At 50.1% G+C, this 16,263-nt stretch overlaps 1 protein-coding gene across 1 annotated transcript; it reads left to right on the top strand.

Moving 5' to 3' along the window:
- Nucleotides 1-331: 331 nt before the first annotated feature.
- On the top strand, nt 332-10,276 carry LOC144328284 (solute carrier family 2, facilitated glucose transporter member 5-like). Its single transcript, XM_077930925.1, has 3 exons — nt 332-478; nt 8,024-8,151; nt 10,058-10,276. Exons 1-3 carry the CDS (start codon nt 457-459, stop codon nt 10,274-10,276), a joined length of 369 nt encoding a protein of 122 aa, XP_077787051.1. The 5' UTR covers nt 332-456.
- The last annotated feature ends 5,987 nt before the right edge of the window (nt 10,277-16,263 follow it).

The raw sequence follows: 16,263 nt of genomic DNA, 5'->3' as shown, positions 1-16,263 counted from the left end.
GGATTTAGAATATTAAGAAAAGTGAATAAGACGGACTATAATTGGAAATTGTTTTAGATTAATAATGATATTGGAAAGCTGTTACTTTTAACTACAAGGAAACTCAGAAGGGAGGGACTAGAGGAAGTCAACCAAGATGTTTAAAAGGTTGGATTTGTAAAGAATTAAGTTTGATGTTATTGTTTATCTGTTTATTGTTTCTTTTTTCTTCTTTCGTTCATTGATGTATTTTTCTTTCCCCCCCCCCCCCTGTTTTTGTGTGTCATTCTGCTTTGTGGTTTTTGTTATAATTGTGGAAAATCTAATAATTTTTTTATAATAATAATAATATCAGTGATTACATCAAAAGCGCTTTGCCCAAACCTAGCAAGCTTGACACGCTCTCACAACTCTCTCCAACAGGGAGATGCCTTGTGGGTGTCTTACGTCAATGCGCTCCTCATCAATATTTTCCTCATGGGACATGCCGTCGGACCCAGTAAGTGCTCAGGTGATACGCAGAGTTCCTTGGAGGAGGCGCAGGATGTGAAGAGCAAAAGGTTTCAAGGGTCGAGGGTGGTCAGGCATCCAAAGCCTTTATTTATCCTCAGCCCCTTCCACTACAGTGTGTCAGGAGCCAGAGTCAGGTGTAGATCAGCAAGATAAAAACCACAGCGCCAGCAAAAACTCTTCCAAAACAGAGCAGCCCTAATGATCCCAGCAACTCTTCCCTTTCCAGTGAGGTTAGGTCGACTCCACTGGCAGGTGAAGACTGTTTTATTCTGGCAGGCCTTGGGAACTGACTCTTTTGCTGTTTTTAAGGAAAGGGTCGTAGTGTTTTTCGTGTTTTTATTATCTGCATTTTAACAGATTTTGGGCTTGTTTGTTTTTTCATTTTTTCAATCCCATTACAGTTTAATGCAGAAGTCAGCAAACTTTTTCAGCAGGGGGCCGATCCACTGTCCCTCAGACCTAGTGGGGGGCCGGACTATATTTTGAAAAATATGTAATTCCTATGCCCCACAGATAAAAGCAGACATTCTACTCATGTAAAAACATGCTGATTCGCGGGCCAGATTTAGAAGGCGATTGGGCCGGATCCAGCCCCCGAGCCTTAGTTTGCCTACCCATGGTTTAACGTAATGGGATTAAATATGAGATTACAGTTTCGTAAGATCCCTTGAGTCCCAGGTTCTGTGGAAAGAGCAGGGTACAAAAGAATAATGAAAATAATAGTAGATGGCTTTCCAAGACTGAAGAACACTGATCTACTGGGCTTCGTAGTGAACCGCAGAAGTCCCACGATCCTGTTTTCTGTTGATGTTTGTTAATGGTATGTTCAGAAAATCTCCGAATAAAAGTAGTTTGTAGCACTTTACATGAAAAACCCATTTAAAAAATGGAATGCCATTTTGAGGCCAATGGTTTTATAGTATTAAAGACTGTTTGAAAGGTTTCTAATCTGCTTTTCAAGGGGGGAGACTTCACAAAGTGGTGTAGAAAATAAGCATCAAAGTATGGCCCAACTTTACAAGGGACGCGGGTGGTGCTGTGCGTTAAACCACAGAGCCTAGGACTTGCCAATCAGAAGGTCGGCGGTTCAAATCCCCGCAACGGGGTGAGCTCCTGTTGCTCGGTCCCTGCTCCTGCCAACCTAGCAGTTCGAAAGCACCTCAAAGTGCAAGTAGATAAATAGATACCACTCCGGCGGGAAGGTAAATGGTGTTTCCGTGCGCTGCTCTGGCAGACCCGGAAAAACTGTCTGTGGATAAACATTGGCTCCCTCGGCCAATAAAGCGAGATGAGCGCCACAACCCCAGAGTCGGTCACGACTGGACCTAATGGTCAGGGGTCCCTTTACCTTTATGGCCCAACTTTAAAACTTTTTTAAAATCTTCTTTGTGGTTAAAAATATATATAACAACTGTCAGGGGCTCAGGGGCAGAGCCACAGGGGAAAGAGGAGTTGGAGAGAAGATAGGAGAGAAGATAGGAGGAGATGACTACGGAGGCGCAAGTGGCAGCACTGCAGGAGGCAGTCACCAAGCTGTACGCAGAAGTAGCAACCTCCAGGAAGAGAGAGGAGGAAGCAGAAGCGCGTTGCAAAGATCTGCAAGCCAGGTGGGAACATTTGTACAAACAGGGACCCAGATCGGAGGGAATTAGCCTCGGCAAGAGGGGGGCCAGCATAGTCGCACACTTTGATGGGGACCTGAAACAGTATCCCAACTTCAGAGCAGACATTGTTTTTGCGCTGAGATTGCTTCAAAAAGACTTTAGAGATGAGGAGGAGAAAGTGGGATTCATCATAACTCACTTGCATGGGGAAGCTAAATCCTGGCTGCGCAATTTATGGCGAGAGGATGATCCCGCCCTCCGGGATTCAGACGCTTTTATAGCGGCTATGGACGCTTGTTTTCAATCAACCATAGATGTAGACGTGGCCAGAAGGGAAATGCACGGCTTGCGGCAGGGCAAGGCAAGGCAACGGTGAGACAATACCACTCCCGCTTTTTTGCGTTGGTAAATGCGCTGCGCTGGGAGAAGGATTCTGCGGCAGTGAGGGATCTGTTCTGGGAGGGGCTAAACGCTTCCGTGAAAGATGAGCTGGCCAGGGGCGACAGACCTAGCACCACCGCAGAAGTCGTCCAGAGAGCGCTCACGATAGGAGTAAGGCTGGAAGAACGCCCCTGGAGCAGGGATGAGGGTCGTTTGGCACGCACACCGGCCAGAGCACCTCCCTTCATACCCAGGGAGACTGGGCGCGCGCACTCCACGCCTCCCTTGGGGGAGGGAGAAGAACCAATGGAGTTGGGTGGTGCTAAGGCTCAGACAGCGACCAGAGCCCTAACACCAGGAGCAGTCAAGACGAAAACTCCTAGAGGGAGCAGGAAGTGTTTCATATGCGACAGTGCACAACACATGGCCAAAGAGTGTCCCCAGAGGATCCAGAAACACACTGCAGCCTCAGCAACTGTTAGAGGGGCAGTTCAGCAGGGGGATGAGCGGCAGGGAAACGACCAAGCCTGGTTGGAATCAGAGGCACTGGGGCCCAGCCAGGCAAGTTTTTGAAGCAGTCCCCAGAGATTCTGCAGCCCACAAACCCCCTCCCGCCCAAACCAGTGGTGCAACTCACTGCATCACTCCAGTTGCCCAATGGATTCACCCTGGAAGTCCCTATTACCATTGACTCTGGTAGCAATGCAGACTTTGTGGGGGTGAACTTCATCAAGCAGCACCGCATAGTGCTCCTACTGGCCACGATGCCCCTAAACGTCGTCACAGTCGATGGCAGGAAGCTGCTAGGTGGGCAAGTGGTACAGCAAACACCACCTATGGTGATGCAAATTGGGAATCACCGCGAAGTCATCAGTTTTAACGTCACTCACCTATCCGACACGCCCATAGTGTTGGGCATGAGTTGGCTGGATAGGCACAGCCCGGGATTGGCTTGGTACCAGCGTCAATTGACCTTCGGCTCCTCCTACTGCGCGGAACATTGCATCCAGCCCAGCCAGGAAGGGGAGGGGCAGGAGGATGAACCACAGCTACACCTCGGCATGGTGCAGGCGGTACCAGACAAGTACAAGGAGTTTTTGGAAGTTTTCTGCGAGAAGGAAGCTGACAAGCTGCCTCCCCATCGGCCCTACGACTGCACGATTGACCTCCTACCGGGAGCGACGCTGCCGACGGGGAAGCTGTATTCCATGTCTGAGGACGAAATGCAAGAACTCAGGGAGTTCATAGATCACAACTTGAAGCGGGGATTCATCCAAGAGTCCAAAGCAGTGGGGGGCAGTCCCGTGTTTTTCGTGAAGAAAAAAGACACGCCCCAAAAGAGGTTGATAGTTGATTACCGGCTCATAAATTCCAGGACAAAGCCCACAGCTTTTCCCATGCCCAAGATCGACGACCTGCTCGCGACAGTGCAGAAGGGGAGAATCTTCACCAAGCTGGATCTACAAGGGCGATGAGTGGAAGACGACCATGTTTACGCCTTTAGGCACCTATGAATACAAAGTTATGCCGTTCGGCCTCCAAAATGGCTCCCACGCTTTCCAAGCATTTATGCACCACGTGTTGGCGGGACTCCTCTACAAGAAGTGCGTTTGTTTCCTCGGCGACATCCTGATCTTCTCGGAATCGCGAGCAGCTCACGAGGGAGACGTCAAGGAGGTCCTGCAGAGATTACGGGAGCACAGGCTTTACGCCAAGCTGGAAAAGTGCCAGTTCGACGTGACGGAGGTGGATTTCCTGGGTTACAAGCTGTCCGACAAGGGACTCGCCATGGACAGCGCCAAGGTCCGCTCGGTGTTGGACTGGAAGAGCCCGCGCAATAGGAAGGAGGTCCAGAAGTTCGTCGGTTTCGCCAACTTCTACCGCAAGTTCATCAAGGGGTTTGCGAAGGAGACGGCGGCTATCACGGACACCCTCAGCTCCAAGAAAAAGAGGTTCACCTGGACGGACCAGGCGGAACAGTCTTTTCAGAGACTCAAGCGTCTCTTCGCGTCCGAAGAACAGCTGCTGCACGTCAACCCCAGCAAACCGCTGCGGATTGAAACTGACGCATCAGACAGAGCGGTGGGGGCGGTCCTGTTGCAGAGAGATCCGCAAGGGAACTGGAGGCCCTGCGCATTTTACTCCAGGAAGCTCAGCAAGTCGGAACAGAACTACACCATCTGGGACAGGGAGTTGCTGGCCGTTCACGCAGCCTTCAAAGCGTGGCGGCACTTCCTCATTGGAGCCAGACACACCGTGCAAGTCTGCACAGACCATAAGAACCTGGAGTACTGGCGCATGGCGAGGTTCCTGAACCAAAGGCACATCCGCTGTGTGGAGTTCTTTGCGGATTTCGACTTCAGGATAGAATACATCCCGGGAGACAACAACGTCATAGCAGATGCACTATCCAGGAAGCCGCAGTATCTCGAGGAAGCGGCACCGGTGGCGGCCAAGCACATTTTCGCACCGAAAACGTGGGCGTGCGCTTCAGCTACAGTGGACCTGGACGCGGTGCGTCGCGCGCTGCAGACGGACTCGTTCGCACGATCCTAGATGGAGGAGGTGCAAAGAGGCACAGCGAAGGACGGAGAGTTCCAGATACGCGACGGATTACTCCTCCGCAGAGGGGCGCTCTATGTGCCGGGGGACGACCTCCGCGCAAAAGTCCTGCAGCAGTTACACGACGCACCCAGCGCTGGGCATTTGGGCAAGGACAAGACAGCGGAATTAGTAGCCAGAGACTTTTGGTGGCCCAAGATGAGGGGTGAAGTTGAGGATTACGTCGCTCGGTGTGACACATGCCAAAGGGCCAAACCAGTACACAGAGCGCCGGCGGGACTGCTCGAACCGCTTCAGACGCCGTTTGAACCGTGGGAGAGAGTGGCCCTGGACTTTGTCACAGATCTGCCCAGCTCGAGAGGCAAAACAGCGGTGCTCGTGGTCGTAGACCTGTTCACCAAGATGGCACATTTCATTCCTTGCGCGAAGGTGGCCACGGCGGAACAAACCGCCAAGCTGTTCATAGACCACGTGTTCAGAATTCACGGCTTGCCGAGATCCATCCTATCCGACCGGGGGCGCCAGTTCGTCTCGAGTTTCTGGCAGAAGCTGCTGGGCATCCTGAACGTCAAGATCAACTTAGCGTCGGCACGACACCCGCAGACCAACGGACAAGCGGAGAGGGTCAACGCCATCATGCAGCAGTACCTGCGATGCTACGCGAATCAACAACCCTCGACCTGGGTGGACTACCTACCACTGGCTGAGTTTGCCTACAACAACACGAAGCACGCATCTACAGGGGTGACGCCCTTCTTTGCCAACAATGGGCGGCATCCCAGAACCTTCCCGGGGTTTGAGACGAAGGGGGAGGGGGAGCCACGAGGGGGAGCAGAGCACTTGGCAGCAGAGTTACAGGAAGTCCACGAGCAACTCTGAAGGCACTTAGAACTAGCTAAACACGCCTACAAAGTGCAGGCAGACAAGCACAGGAGGGTAGGTGAGGACATCCAGGTGGGGGACTGGGTATGGTTAGCGGCCCAGGCAGTGCCGGCCAAATCGTTAGCCAAGCAGAAGCTAGGACACAAGCAGTTGGGGCCTTACCAAGTCGAGGCACAAATCAATCCAGTAGCTTTCCGGTTGACTCTTCCGGAAGGTTCCAGAATGCACCCGGTCTTTCATAGGTCGGTGCTTACACCCTACAAGGCACCACACAGGTTTCAGGCGCCAGGGACAGCACCAGACCCACGCAGAAAATCACCCACAGGGGGGGAGTCACAAAGGGCGACACCAATCAACGAGGTCACGGAGATTTTGGACTCGAGATGGGGGAAAGAGGGAGTTGAATATCTCCTCGCCAAGGAAGGTACCCCGGCCAGCGCCAACAGTTGGATACCGGACTATGCCCTGGAGGAGCGCTATCTCAAAGACGAGTTTCATGCACTCTTCCCCCACAGACCTATGCCGGCAGATTATTTCGACGACTGGCTTTTCACACCCACACTTTCAGCCAGCACGTTCCAGGGGTTCTCATCAGCTGAGGAGACGGCGCCGGAATGGAGCACCCCAAGGGGATCTTGTTCGGGGGTCGACACCGACCGCTCCTATTGGTGGGAGGATCAACCGGAGGTGGGGTGGAGACGGGAACTGCAAGAGGGGCCCGGACACGCAGCATCACCCGAGGTACCAGAGGGTGAGATGGACATGGACGTATTGGGAGAGGGTCTTGGGTTTGAGCACGAATGCAAAGAGATGGAAGCGGAGGAGATCGACGTCGACGAGCCCAGTACGGACTGGCCAGATCCAGTTGGAGGGCTGCACGACAGGGGCACCGAACAGTATCCAGCACTCGCCCCCAAAGCACTGGAGCGCCCGGAACCCATGCCCAGAGAGGGGGAGGGGGAAGGGGGGCTTCGAGGGGGGATGGATGTCAGGGGCTCAGGGGCAGAGCCACAGGGGAAAGAGGAGTTGGAGAGCGAAGGGGAAGGATCTGAGGGGAGCTTAGGAGGGTATGACAGTGACCCGGGAGATTCCATGAGTCTCTCCAGCGAATCAGAAGATTCCCAGAAAGAGGCGCCCAGGGTCAGGGCAAGGGGGGCCAGCGGTGAGTCCCCAAGTGGCAGCTGGAGATCAGGGCCAGCTTCCCCGCCAGAGCGTAGCGGGGGGGAAGAAGCCCACAGATCAGGACCAGCGTCTTCTCCAGCAGGGAGAGAGAGTGAGTCAGAACTGACCACGCCTCCGTCGGAGAGTGGAGGGGCGGAGCGGAGGTCAGTTCCAGCCAGCCCCCCCGAAGGGGGAAGCAGTGACAGGAGCAGTGTAGCCGTTAGGAGGAAAGTGGCCGGCTGGGCGCGCGCGCCAAGTTCAAATGTGCAGGCGCGCGGGTCAGCAGAAAATCAGGATTGGGAGCCAGGTCCCAAAGCCCGCCGGAGACAGGGGGAGGAGTCAGAGGAATCCGCCTCCGAGGAGTCCAGGAAGGGTGGGACCCCAGAGGGCAGGAGGACCCAGAGGAGAAAAGAGCAGAGGGAGCAGAGGAAGAGGTGGAGCAAAGCTCAAGTGTTAAACTGGTGTAGGGGAGGGGGAGAGTCAGACGGAGCTTCGCCGGTCTAAGGAATCAGACGTAGAGCTGCGCGCCACGGCTGTCAAATCAACAATGAACCACAATAAAGACTTCTGTTTGTAAAGAGCAACTGGCGTTGGTCCTTTGTGAGCTGGGTCCTGAGGCAACTCTGACAACAACAAATGGCCCCAACAAAATACCTCAATGCATGGGATGTGTGTGTGTGTTATTTTGTTGTTTTTGTTTTAACTATTTACTTGCGTTTTTACCTTGTATTTTATCCTGTGAACCGCCCTGAGATCTTGTCATGAAGGGCAGTATATAAAGCCAATAAATAACGACAACAACGAGAAAATAAAATATATAAACAGTTAAGCAGTTACTAAACAGAGGCAAGATTAAACCACTTTAAAAATAGTTCTCTTTTTTAAAAATAAAAATAAAAAAATCTCCTCCCAACGAGCAGTGAACTCTTTTCTCTACACAGGTGCTCTTCCCAACCTGATAATAGCAGAGATTTTCCTTCAGTCCTCGCGGTCCTCAGCCTATGTGGTCGGGGGATTTGTGCATTGGTTCCTAAACTTCTTCAGCATTGTGACCTTCCTCAATATCCAAGTGAGTGATTCTGGTGGTCCGTGGGTGTTCTGAACCTTCTACAGCGAAGGGCTGTAGCTCACCATTAGAGCATCTGCTTGGCATGCAGACGGATGTTGAGGACCTAGGAAGCTGCCTTGTCCCTCACTAGTCCATCGAGCTAAGCACTGTCTACAGTGTCTACCAGAGGCTCTCTAGGGTTTCAGACAGGGAGTCTTTCTCAGTCCTACTTGGAGCCGTCGGGGGTTGAACTGAGCACCTTCTACACGCAAGGCAGATGCTCTGACACTGAGCTATGGTATTTCCTGTAAAAAAAACAAAACAAAACGTAAGATTCTAGTCCTCCTAATTCTAGGTAAAGGGTTGAATAAGGGTTGAATACAAACATAAGAAGCTGCCTTATATCAAGCCAGTAGTGTCTACACGGACTGGCAGTGGCTCTCCAAGGTTTCAGAGAAGGGGCCGCTCCCAGTTTCACCTGGACTTGCCAGGGATTGAATTTGAGGCCTCCTATCCCTGAGCCAGGGGACGCGGGTGGCGCTGTGGGTAAAAGCCTCAGCGCCTAGGGCTTGCCGATCGAAAGGTCGGCGGTTCGAATCCCCGCGGCGGGGTGCGCTCCCGTTGTTCGGTCCCAGCGCCTGCCAACCTAGCAGTTCGAAAGCACCCCTGGGTGCAAGTAGATAAATAGGGACCGCTTACTAGCGGGAAGGTAAACGGCGTTTCCGTGTGCGGCTCTGGCTCGCCAGAGCAGCGATGTCACGCTGGCCACGTGACCCGGAAGTGTCTCCGGACAGCGCTGGCCCCCGGCCTCTTGAGTGAGATGGGCGCACAACCCTAGAGTCTGTCAAGACTGGCCCGTACGGGCAGGGGTACCTTTACCTTTACCTTTATCCCTGAGCCACAGCCATGGGCATAGCCGGGGGGGGGGCAGCTCTCCTCCCCTCCCCCCCCAAATCAAGTAATTAAATAAAAATACTTAAGTAAAAGTATAAATTGTAGAAAGATATTGGCAGATTTTTTTCCAAGCACTTGGGGTCAAAAGAAAGGAATTGAAAACAACTGCTGTTGAGACATTTCATTCTGAATCTGCTAGACAGAGCCAGACAGAGGATGATGACAGGTAGGTGTTCACCCTGCCCCCAAAATCCTGGCTACGCCTATGGCTATAGACCTTCCACGCCTACCCTCACCTGGTCCCAAAACTTCCCTTCTGGGGTGTTACTAGAGAGAGAGATGGAAACCAAGCCTTATGAGGAACAGTTGAAGGAGTTGGGTATGTTTAGCCTGGATAAAAGAAGACAGAGCACTGATAGAGAATTGTAGAGTTGGACTCAAGTGTCATCTGGTAGCTATCTTCAAATATCTGAAGGGCTGCCACATAGAATACAGAGCAAGCTCTCCCCCCCCCCATTGCTCCAGAGGGCAGGTCCCAAACTAATGTATTCAAATGGCAAGAAAGAATTTCCCAGGTAAACATCAGGCAGAACTGTCAACAGTGGAACCAACTATCTCAGAGGATTCTCTGGCTGTGACTTCTGCATTGTAGCCGGGGGTGAGACCAGAACACCCTTGCCAGGGGGTCTCTTCCAACTTTACAATTCTATGATTCTACAAGATAACCCAGCCTTGAGTTCCTTGAAGGAAAAAAGCACTGGGAAATATAATGCGCTAAATTAATAAGCTTATGCCTTTCTGTGGGTGGATCTACACACAGGGGAAAAACCCCCACTATAGATAAGTCATAAAAATTAAATCTTTATAACAAAAGAAAAAAAACCTCTATGTAAAATCGCATAGAAAAGTTTCCTGCTCTACAGCGCCATCTGGTGTTGCAAGTTTATAACACATTTAAAACTCAGTTTTTTGACTCATGTTGCTGAGCCCTGTTTCTCTCTCTGTGTGTGTTGCTGCTCCTGTTCCTTTCCAGAAATACATCGGATTCTTCAGCTTCCTCATCTGCTGTCCGATATGTGCTGCCACCTTCTTTTTCATCTTAAAGATGATCCCAGAAACCACGCACCAGACTTTTCTGGAAATCAGGAAGCAACTGCCCATCTACGTGGCCCAAAGGCAGATCACCAAGATGGAGCGAATGCCGAGGAGAAACACCAGGCGGGCGTTGGGGGAGGGGCAAAACCCCGTGTAGAATTTGATTATAAACATTTATAATCAAGCCATGATCCCAAGGGAATCTCTACGGTTGTCCTTCAGCTGTCTCAGCACCATTGACACGCCAGTATTGAGGTTTTGCCTCGATTAATTCATTGCCCACCCACCACCCTAAAGTGTGGGCTCCAAACTTAGGTGGGGTCCGAGAAATACACACCTCAAGGGTCAAAAGCCCAAGTAGAGAGGTGCGTCTTCCACATTTGATAGAAACTGCATAATGCCAAGCACACCACTGTGGGAAGGGAATTTCACATCTTAGCAGATCACACACAAAAATGGGGCATAGCGTGGGGTGGGTGGGGGGCCATGGGTCCGGGCACAGATTTCTGGGGGGACATGAGGTGAGGCAACCAGGTGCGTCCACAACAGATATTGCGAATATACAAGCATGCAAACATGGATTTTGTATGCTTCTGTATGGATTTTTTCAAAAAAATCTTTTTCTGCCGGTTAAGTTGTCGAAGTCTGATTTCTTGTCCTGTGATAAAAAGCCTTCTGTTTCGACCACCAAACCTTTCAGTGTAGCATTTGCAACCGTTGGACACCATTTTTGAGTGAATTGCCGAAAGTCACATTTTTTCTGAAATTGTGACCCTGGGACTTAGGGATTTTTTCAAAAAAATATTTTTCCGCCGTTTAAGTTGTCGAGGGCTGATTTCTTGTCCTGTGATAAAAGGCCTTCTGTTTCGACCACCAAACCTTTCAGGGGAGCATTTGCTACCGTTGGGTACCATTTTTGAGTGAATTGCCGAAAGTCAAATTTTTTCTGAAATTGTGACCCCGGGGTTTAGGGATTTTTTCAAAAAAATATTTTTTCGCCGGTTAAGGTGTCAAGGTCTGATTTCTTATCATGTGATAAAAAGCCTTCTGTTTCGACCGCCAAACCTTTCAGGGGAGCATTTGCCTCTGTTGGGCACCATTTCTGAGTGAATTGCCGAAAGTCACATTTTTTCTGAAATTGTGACCCCGGGGCTTAGAGATTTTTTCAAAAGAATATTTTTCCGCCCGTTAAGTTGTCGAGGGCGGATTTCTTGTCCTGTGATAAAATGCCTTCTGTTTAGACCGCCAAACCTTTCAGGGGAGCATTTGCATCCGTTGGGCACCATTTCTGAGTGAATTGCCGAAAGTCAGATTTTTTCCCTGCCCCCTAAATCCTGGCTACACCTATGGCCATAGACCTTTCCCACCTTAGGTAGGATGGAGAAAGCACATTCCACGCCTACCCTCACCTGGTCCCAAAACTTCCCTTCTGGGGTATTACTAGAGAGAGAGATGGAAACCAAGCCTTATGAGGAACAGTTGAAGGAGTTGGGTATGTTTAGCCTGGATAAAAGAAGACAGAGCACTGATAGAGAATTGTAGAGTTGGACTCAAGTGTCATCTGGTAGCTATCTTCAAATATCTGAAGGGCTGCCACATAGAATACAGAGCAAGCTCTCCCTCCCCCCCCCCCATTGCTCCAGAGGGCAGGTCCCAAACTAATGTATTCAAATGGCAAGAAAGAATTTCCCAGGTAAACATCAGGCAGAACTGTCAACAGTGGAACCAACTATCTCAGAGGATTCTCTGGCTGTGACTTCTGCATTGTAGCCGGGGGTGAGACCAGAACACCCTTGCCAGGGGGTCTCTTCCAACTTTACAATTCTATGATTCTACAAGATAACCCAGCCTTGAGTTCCTTGAAGGAAAAAAGCACTGGGAAATATAATGCGCTAAATTAATAAGCTTATGCCTTTCTGTGGGTGGATCTACACACAGGGGGAAAACCCCCACTATAGATAAGTCATAAAAATTAAATCTTTATAACAAAAGAAAAAAAACCTCTATGTAAAATCGCATAGAAAAGTTTCCTGCTCTACAGCGCCATCTGGTGTTGCAAGTTTATAACACATTTAAAACTCAGTTTTTTGACTCATGTTGCTGAGCCCTGTTTCTCTCTCTGTGTGTGTTGCTGCTCCTGTTCCTTTCCAGAAATACATCGGATTCTTCAGCTTCCTCATCTGCTGTCCGATATGTGCTGCCACCTTCTTTTTCATCTTAAAGATGATCCCAGAAACCACGCACCAGACTTTTCTGGAAATCAGGAAGCAACTGCCCATCTACGTGGCCCAAAGGCAGATCACCAAGATGGAGCGAATGCCGAGGAGAAACACCAGGAGGGCGTTGGGGGAGGGGCAAAACCCCGTGTAGAATTTGATTATAAACATTTTTATATATTTTTTTTAATAATTTTTTTATTAATTTTCCAACATAGATTAAAGACAAAACAATACACAATACAAAAACAAACAATACATATAAACACGTATAATTTCAAAACCTCTTGTCAGGGGTTCAGGAGCAGAGGGACAGGAAAGGGAGGGATTGGAGACCGAGGGAGAGGAATCCGAGGGAGAGGTCAGCGATGATAGCCATCCGAGGTCTCTAAGTCTCTCCAGCGAATCAGAGGATTCACAGAAAGGGGCTCCCGTGGTCAGAGCTAGGGGGTTGCCAGAGGGAACACCCCAGGAAGGAGGGGCCAGAGGGGACTCAGAGAGCAGCAGCTGGAAATCGGGACCAGCTTCCCCACCAGAGAGCAGTAAGGGGGAGGAGTCCCAAGCATCGGCAGCAGGCAGCTTTCCGTCAGCGGAAGGACATGAGTCAGGGTTAGCCACGCCTGCATCAGAGAGCGAGGAAACGGTCAAAAGGAAGGTCAGGGGCAGCGCGCGCGCGCCAAGATCAAATGTACAAGAGGGGGGCGCAATGAGCAGCCCGGAGAGGGAGCCGGGTCCCAAAGCCCGGCGAAGAGAGGGGGAGGAGTCCGAAGGGTCCGCTTCCGAGGCGTCCAGGAAGGAAGGCACCCAGGGGGGGTAGTAGGACCCAGAGGAGGAAGGAGAAACGTAGAAGGTGGAGTAAGGCTAGAGTCTTAAACTGGTGTACAGGGGGCGGAGACTCAGACGAGGCTTCGCTGGTCTAGGGTCTAGACGTAGAGACGCACGCTAGGGTTTGAAAATGGGAACTAAACTTCAATAAAGACTTTGTACAGTTCTGCTGGCTAGCGTTGGTCTTCTGTGAGCTGGGACCTGCGGGCAGTCTCTGACACCTCTTTTTCATTAACCCTACTTCCCTGACTTCCCCATGCCTCCCCTTTCTGCATCCCTATTTTAAAATTTCTTCAGCAACCCCTCGCATCAATTAACTGATTACTCTTTTTCTTTTTCCCTTCTTCTCTTACTTAATCAATTACAGCTGTAATTCTGTTTTTTTCCCTTTCCCTTGACATTTTAGCACTCATTAATTTTACAACAGTTCTTAAGCTATACTTTAAATTTCTTCCAGTCTTCTTCCACCGTCTCTTTTCCTTGGTCACGGATTCTGCCAGTCATCTCCGCCAGTCCCATATAATTGATCACCTTCGTCTGCCATTCTTCCAGCGTGGGTAGTTCTTGTGTCTTCCAATACTTTGCTAAGAGAATCCTTGCTGCTGTAGTAGCATACATAAAAAATGTCCTATCCTTCCTTGACACCAATTGGCCGACCATGCCCAGGAGAAAAGCCTCTGGTTTCTTATAAAAGGTACATTTAAGGACCTTCTTAATTTCATTATAGATCATTTCCCAGAAGGCCTTAATCCTCGGGCATGTCCACCAAAGGTGGTAGAAAGTTCCTTCAGTCTCATTACATTTCCAGCATTTATTATTGGGCAAGTGATAAATTTTTGCAAGCTTAACTGGGGTCATGTACCACCTGTAAATCATTTTCATAATATTCTCTCTTAAGGCATTACATGACGTGAACTTTATACAGTGGTGCCTCGCAAGACGAAATTAATTCGTTCCGCAAGTTTTTTCTTCTTGCGAGTTTTTCGTCTTGCGAAGCACGGTTTCCATAGGAATGCATTGAAAATCAATTAATGCGTTCCTAGGGAAACCGACTTCAGACCAGGTCCGGGGACAGTCTGTCCCCCAACCTCTTCTGAAGGCTGGGGGGGGGGGACAAGGGCTTTTCTTTCCACCCCCAGCATTTAAAAAAACCCCGGGACAGCGGAGGACTTCTCTGCTGTCCGGGGCGATCTTAAAATGCTGGCGGGCAGCATTTTAAAATCGCCCGGGACAGCGGAGGACTTCTCTGCTGTCCGGGGCGATTTAAAAGCCCCTGGGAAGGCAGGCAGGGGGGACAAAGACTTTTGCCCCCCGCCAGCCTTCAGAAGAGGTCCTTCCCGGGAGAGCGGAGAAAGGCAGCGCGTTTCTCCGCTGTCCCGGGAAGGCAGGTGGGGGGGAGCAAAGACTTTTGCCCCCCGCCCGCCTTCAGAAGAGGTCCTGGACCGCTTCTGAAGGTGTGCGGGGGGCGAAAGTCTTTGCTCCCCCCTGCCTGCCTTCAAAAGCCATCTGGGGGACAGCGGAGAAACGTGCTGCCTTTCTCCGCTCTCCCGGGAAGGCAGGCAGGGGGGAGCAAAGACCAGGACCTCTTCTGAAGGCGGGCGGGGGGGCGAAAGTCTTTGCTCCTCCCTGCCTGCCTTCCCGGGACAGCGGAGAAACGCGCTGCCTTTCTCCGCTCTCCCGGGAAGGCAGGCAGGGGGGAGCAAAGACTTTTGTGAAAAGTCTTTGCTCCCCCCGCCTGCCTTCAAAAGCCCTCCGGGACAGCGGAGAAACGCGCCGCCCGGGGCGATTTTAAACCCGCTGTCCCGGGTTTTTTTTAATGCTGCCGGGCGTCAGCGCTGCCGCCCGGCAGCATTTTAAAATCGCCCCGGACAGCGGAGAAGTCCCCCGCTGTCCCGGGGTTTTTAAAAAACCTGTCCGCCCCCCCGCCAGGCTTCGGAGCAGCCTTCCGAAGCCTGGCGGCGGGAGGAGGTCTGAGGACAGTGGGGAAGAGGCGCTGCGCTTCCCCGCTGTCCTGGAGATTTCCCTATGGGCTTTCGTCTTGCAAAGGAAGCCCATAGGGAAATTCGTTTTGCGAAGCGCCTCCACGACGGAAAACCCTTTCGTCTAGCGGGTTTTCCGTCTTGCGAGGCGTTCGTCTTGCGGGGCACCACTGTACTGGTGGTCCATAACTGTTCCCAGTCAGCAAACATAATATCATGACCAAGGTCTTGTGCCCACTTAATCATTGCTGATTTGACTGTTTCATCTTGTGTATTCCACTTCAACAGCAGGTTATACATTCTTGACAAATTCTTAGTATTGGGTTCTAAGAATTCAGTTTCTAACTTTGACTTCTCCATCTGGAAGCCAATTTTCCTGTCTTGTTTAAACACCTCCATTATTTGATGATAATGAAGCCAATCTCGTACTTTAAACTTCAACTTCTCATAACTCTGTAATTTAACTTTTTCACCATCTTGCTCTAAAATTTCCCAATATTTTGGCCATTTAGATTCCATATTAAGTTTTTTCACCTCCTTAGCTTCCATTGGTGACAGCCACCTAGGTGTTTTGTTTTCCAACAAATCTTTATAGCGAATCCAAACATTATATAGTGCTTTCCTGACAATATGGTTTTTAAACCCTTTATGAGTTTTTACCTTGTCGTACCATATGTATGCATGCCAACCAAATCTATTATTAAACCCTTCCAGATCCAAAATGTCTGTATTCTCAAGAAGTAGCCAGTCTTTCAACCAGCAGAAAGCTGCCGATTCATAATACAGTCTTAAGTCCGGCAGGGCAAACCCCCCTCTGTCTTTTACATCAGTTAATATCTTAAATTTTATTCTGGGCTTTTTGCCCTGCCAGACAAATTTAGATATATCTTTCTGCCACTTCCTGAAACAGTCCATTTTGTCCACAATCTGCAATGTCTGAAACAGAAATAACATTCTTGGCAATACATTCATCTTGATAACAGCAATTTGGCCTAACAAGGAAAGTCTCAAATTTGACCATATTTCTAGATCTTTCTTTACTTCTGTCCAACATTTGTCATAGTTATCTTTAAATAAATTCACATTCTTAGATGTCAAATTAATCCCCAAGTATTTCACTTTCT

The sequence above is a fragment of the Podarcis muralis genome, chromosome 7, assembly GCF_964188315.1.
Source record: "Podarcis muralis chromosome 7, rPodMur119.hap1.1, whole genome shotgun sequence".
NCBI classification, from domain to species: Eukaryota; Metazoa; Chordata; class Lepidosauria; order Squamata; family Lacertidae; genus Podarcis; species Podarcis muralis.
Note: the sequence above shows the minus strand (reverse complement) of the source record. Positions and strands in the feature narration are given on the sequence as shown.

What these genes read in the sequence shown, in the direction of transcription:
- LOC144328284 (XM_077930925.1), top strand. Translation starts at nt 457, where the DNA reads ATGGGACATGCCGTCGGACCCA. An exon ending in GGGACATGCCGTCGGACCCA is followed by an intron (nt 479 to 8,023) that starts GTAAGTGCTCAG and finishes TTCTCTACACAG; the next exon opens with GTGCTCTTCCCAACCTGATA. An exon ending in TGACCTTCCTCAATATCCAA is followed by an intron (nt 8,152 to 10,057) that starts GTGAGTGATTCT and finishes GTTCCTTTCCAG; the next exon opens with AAATACATCGGATTCTTCAG.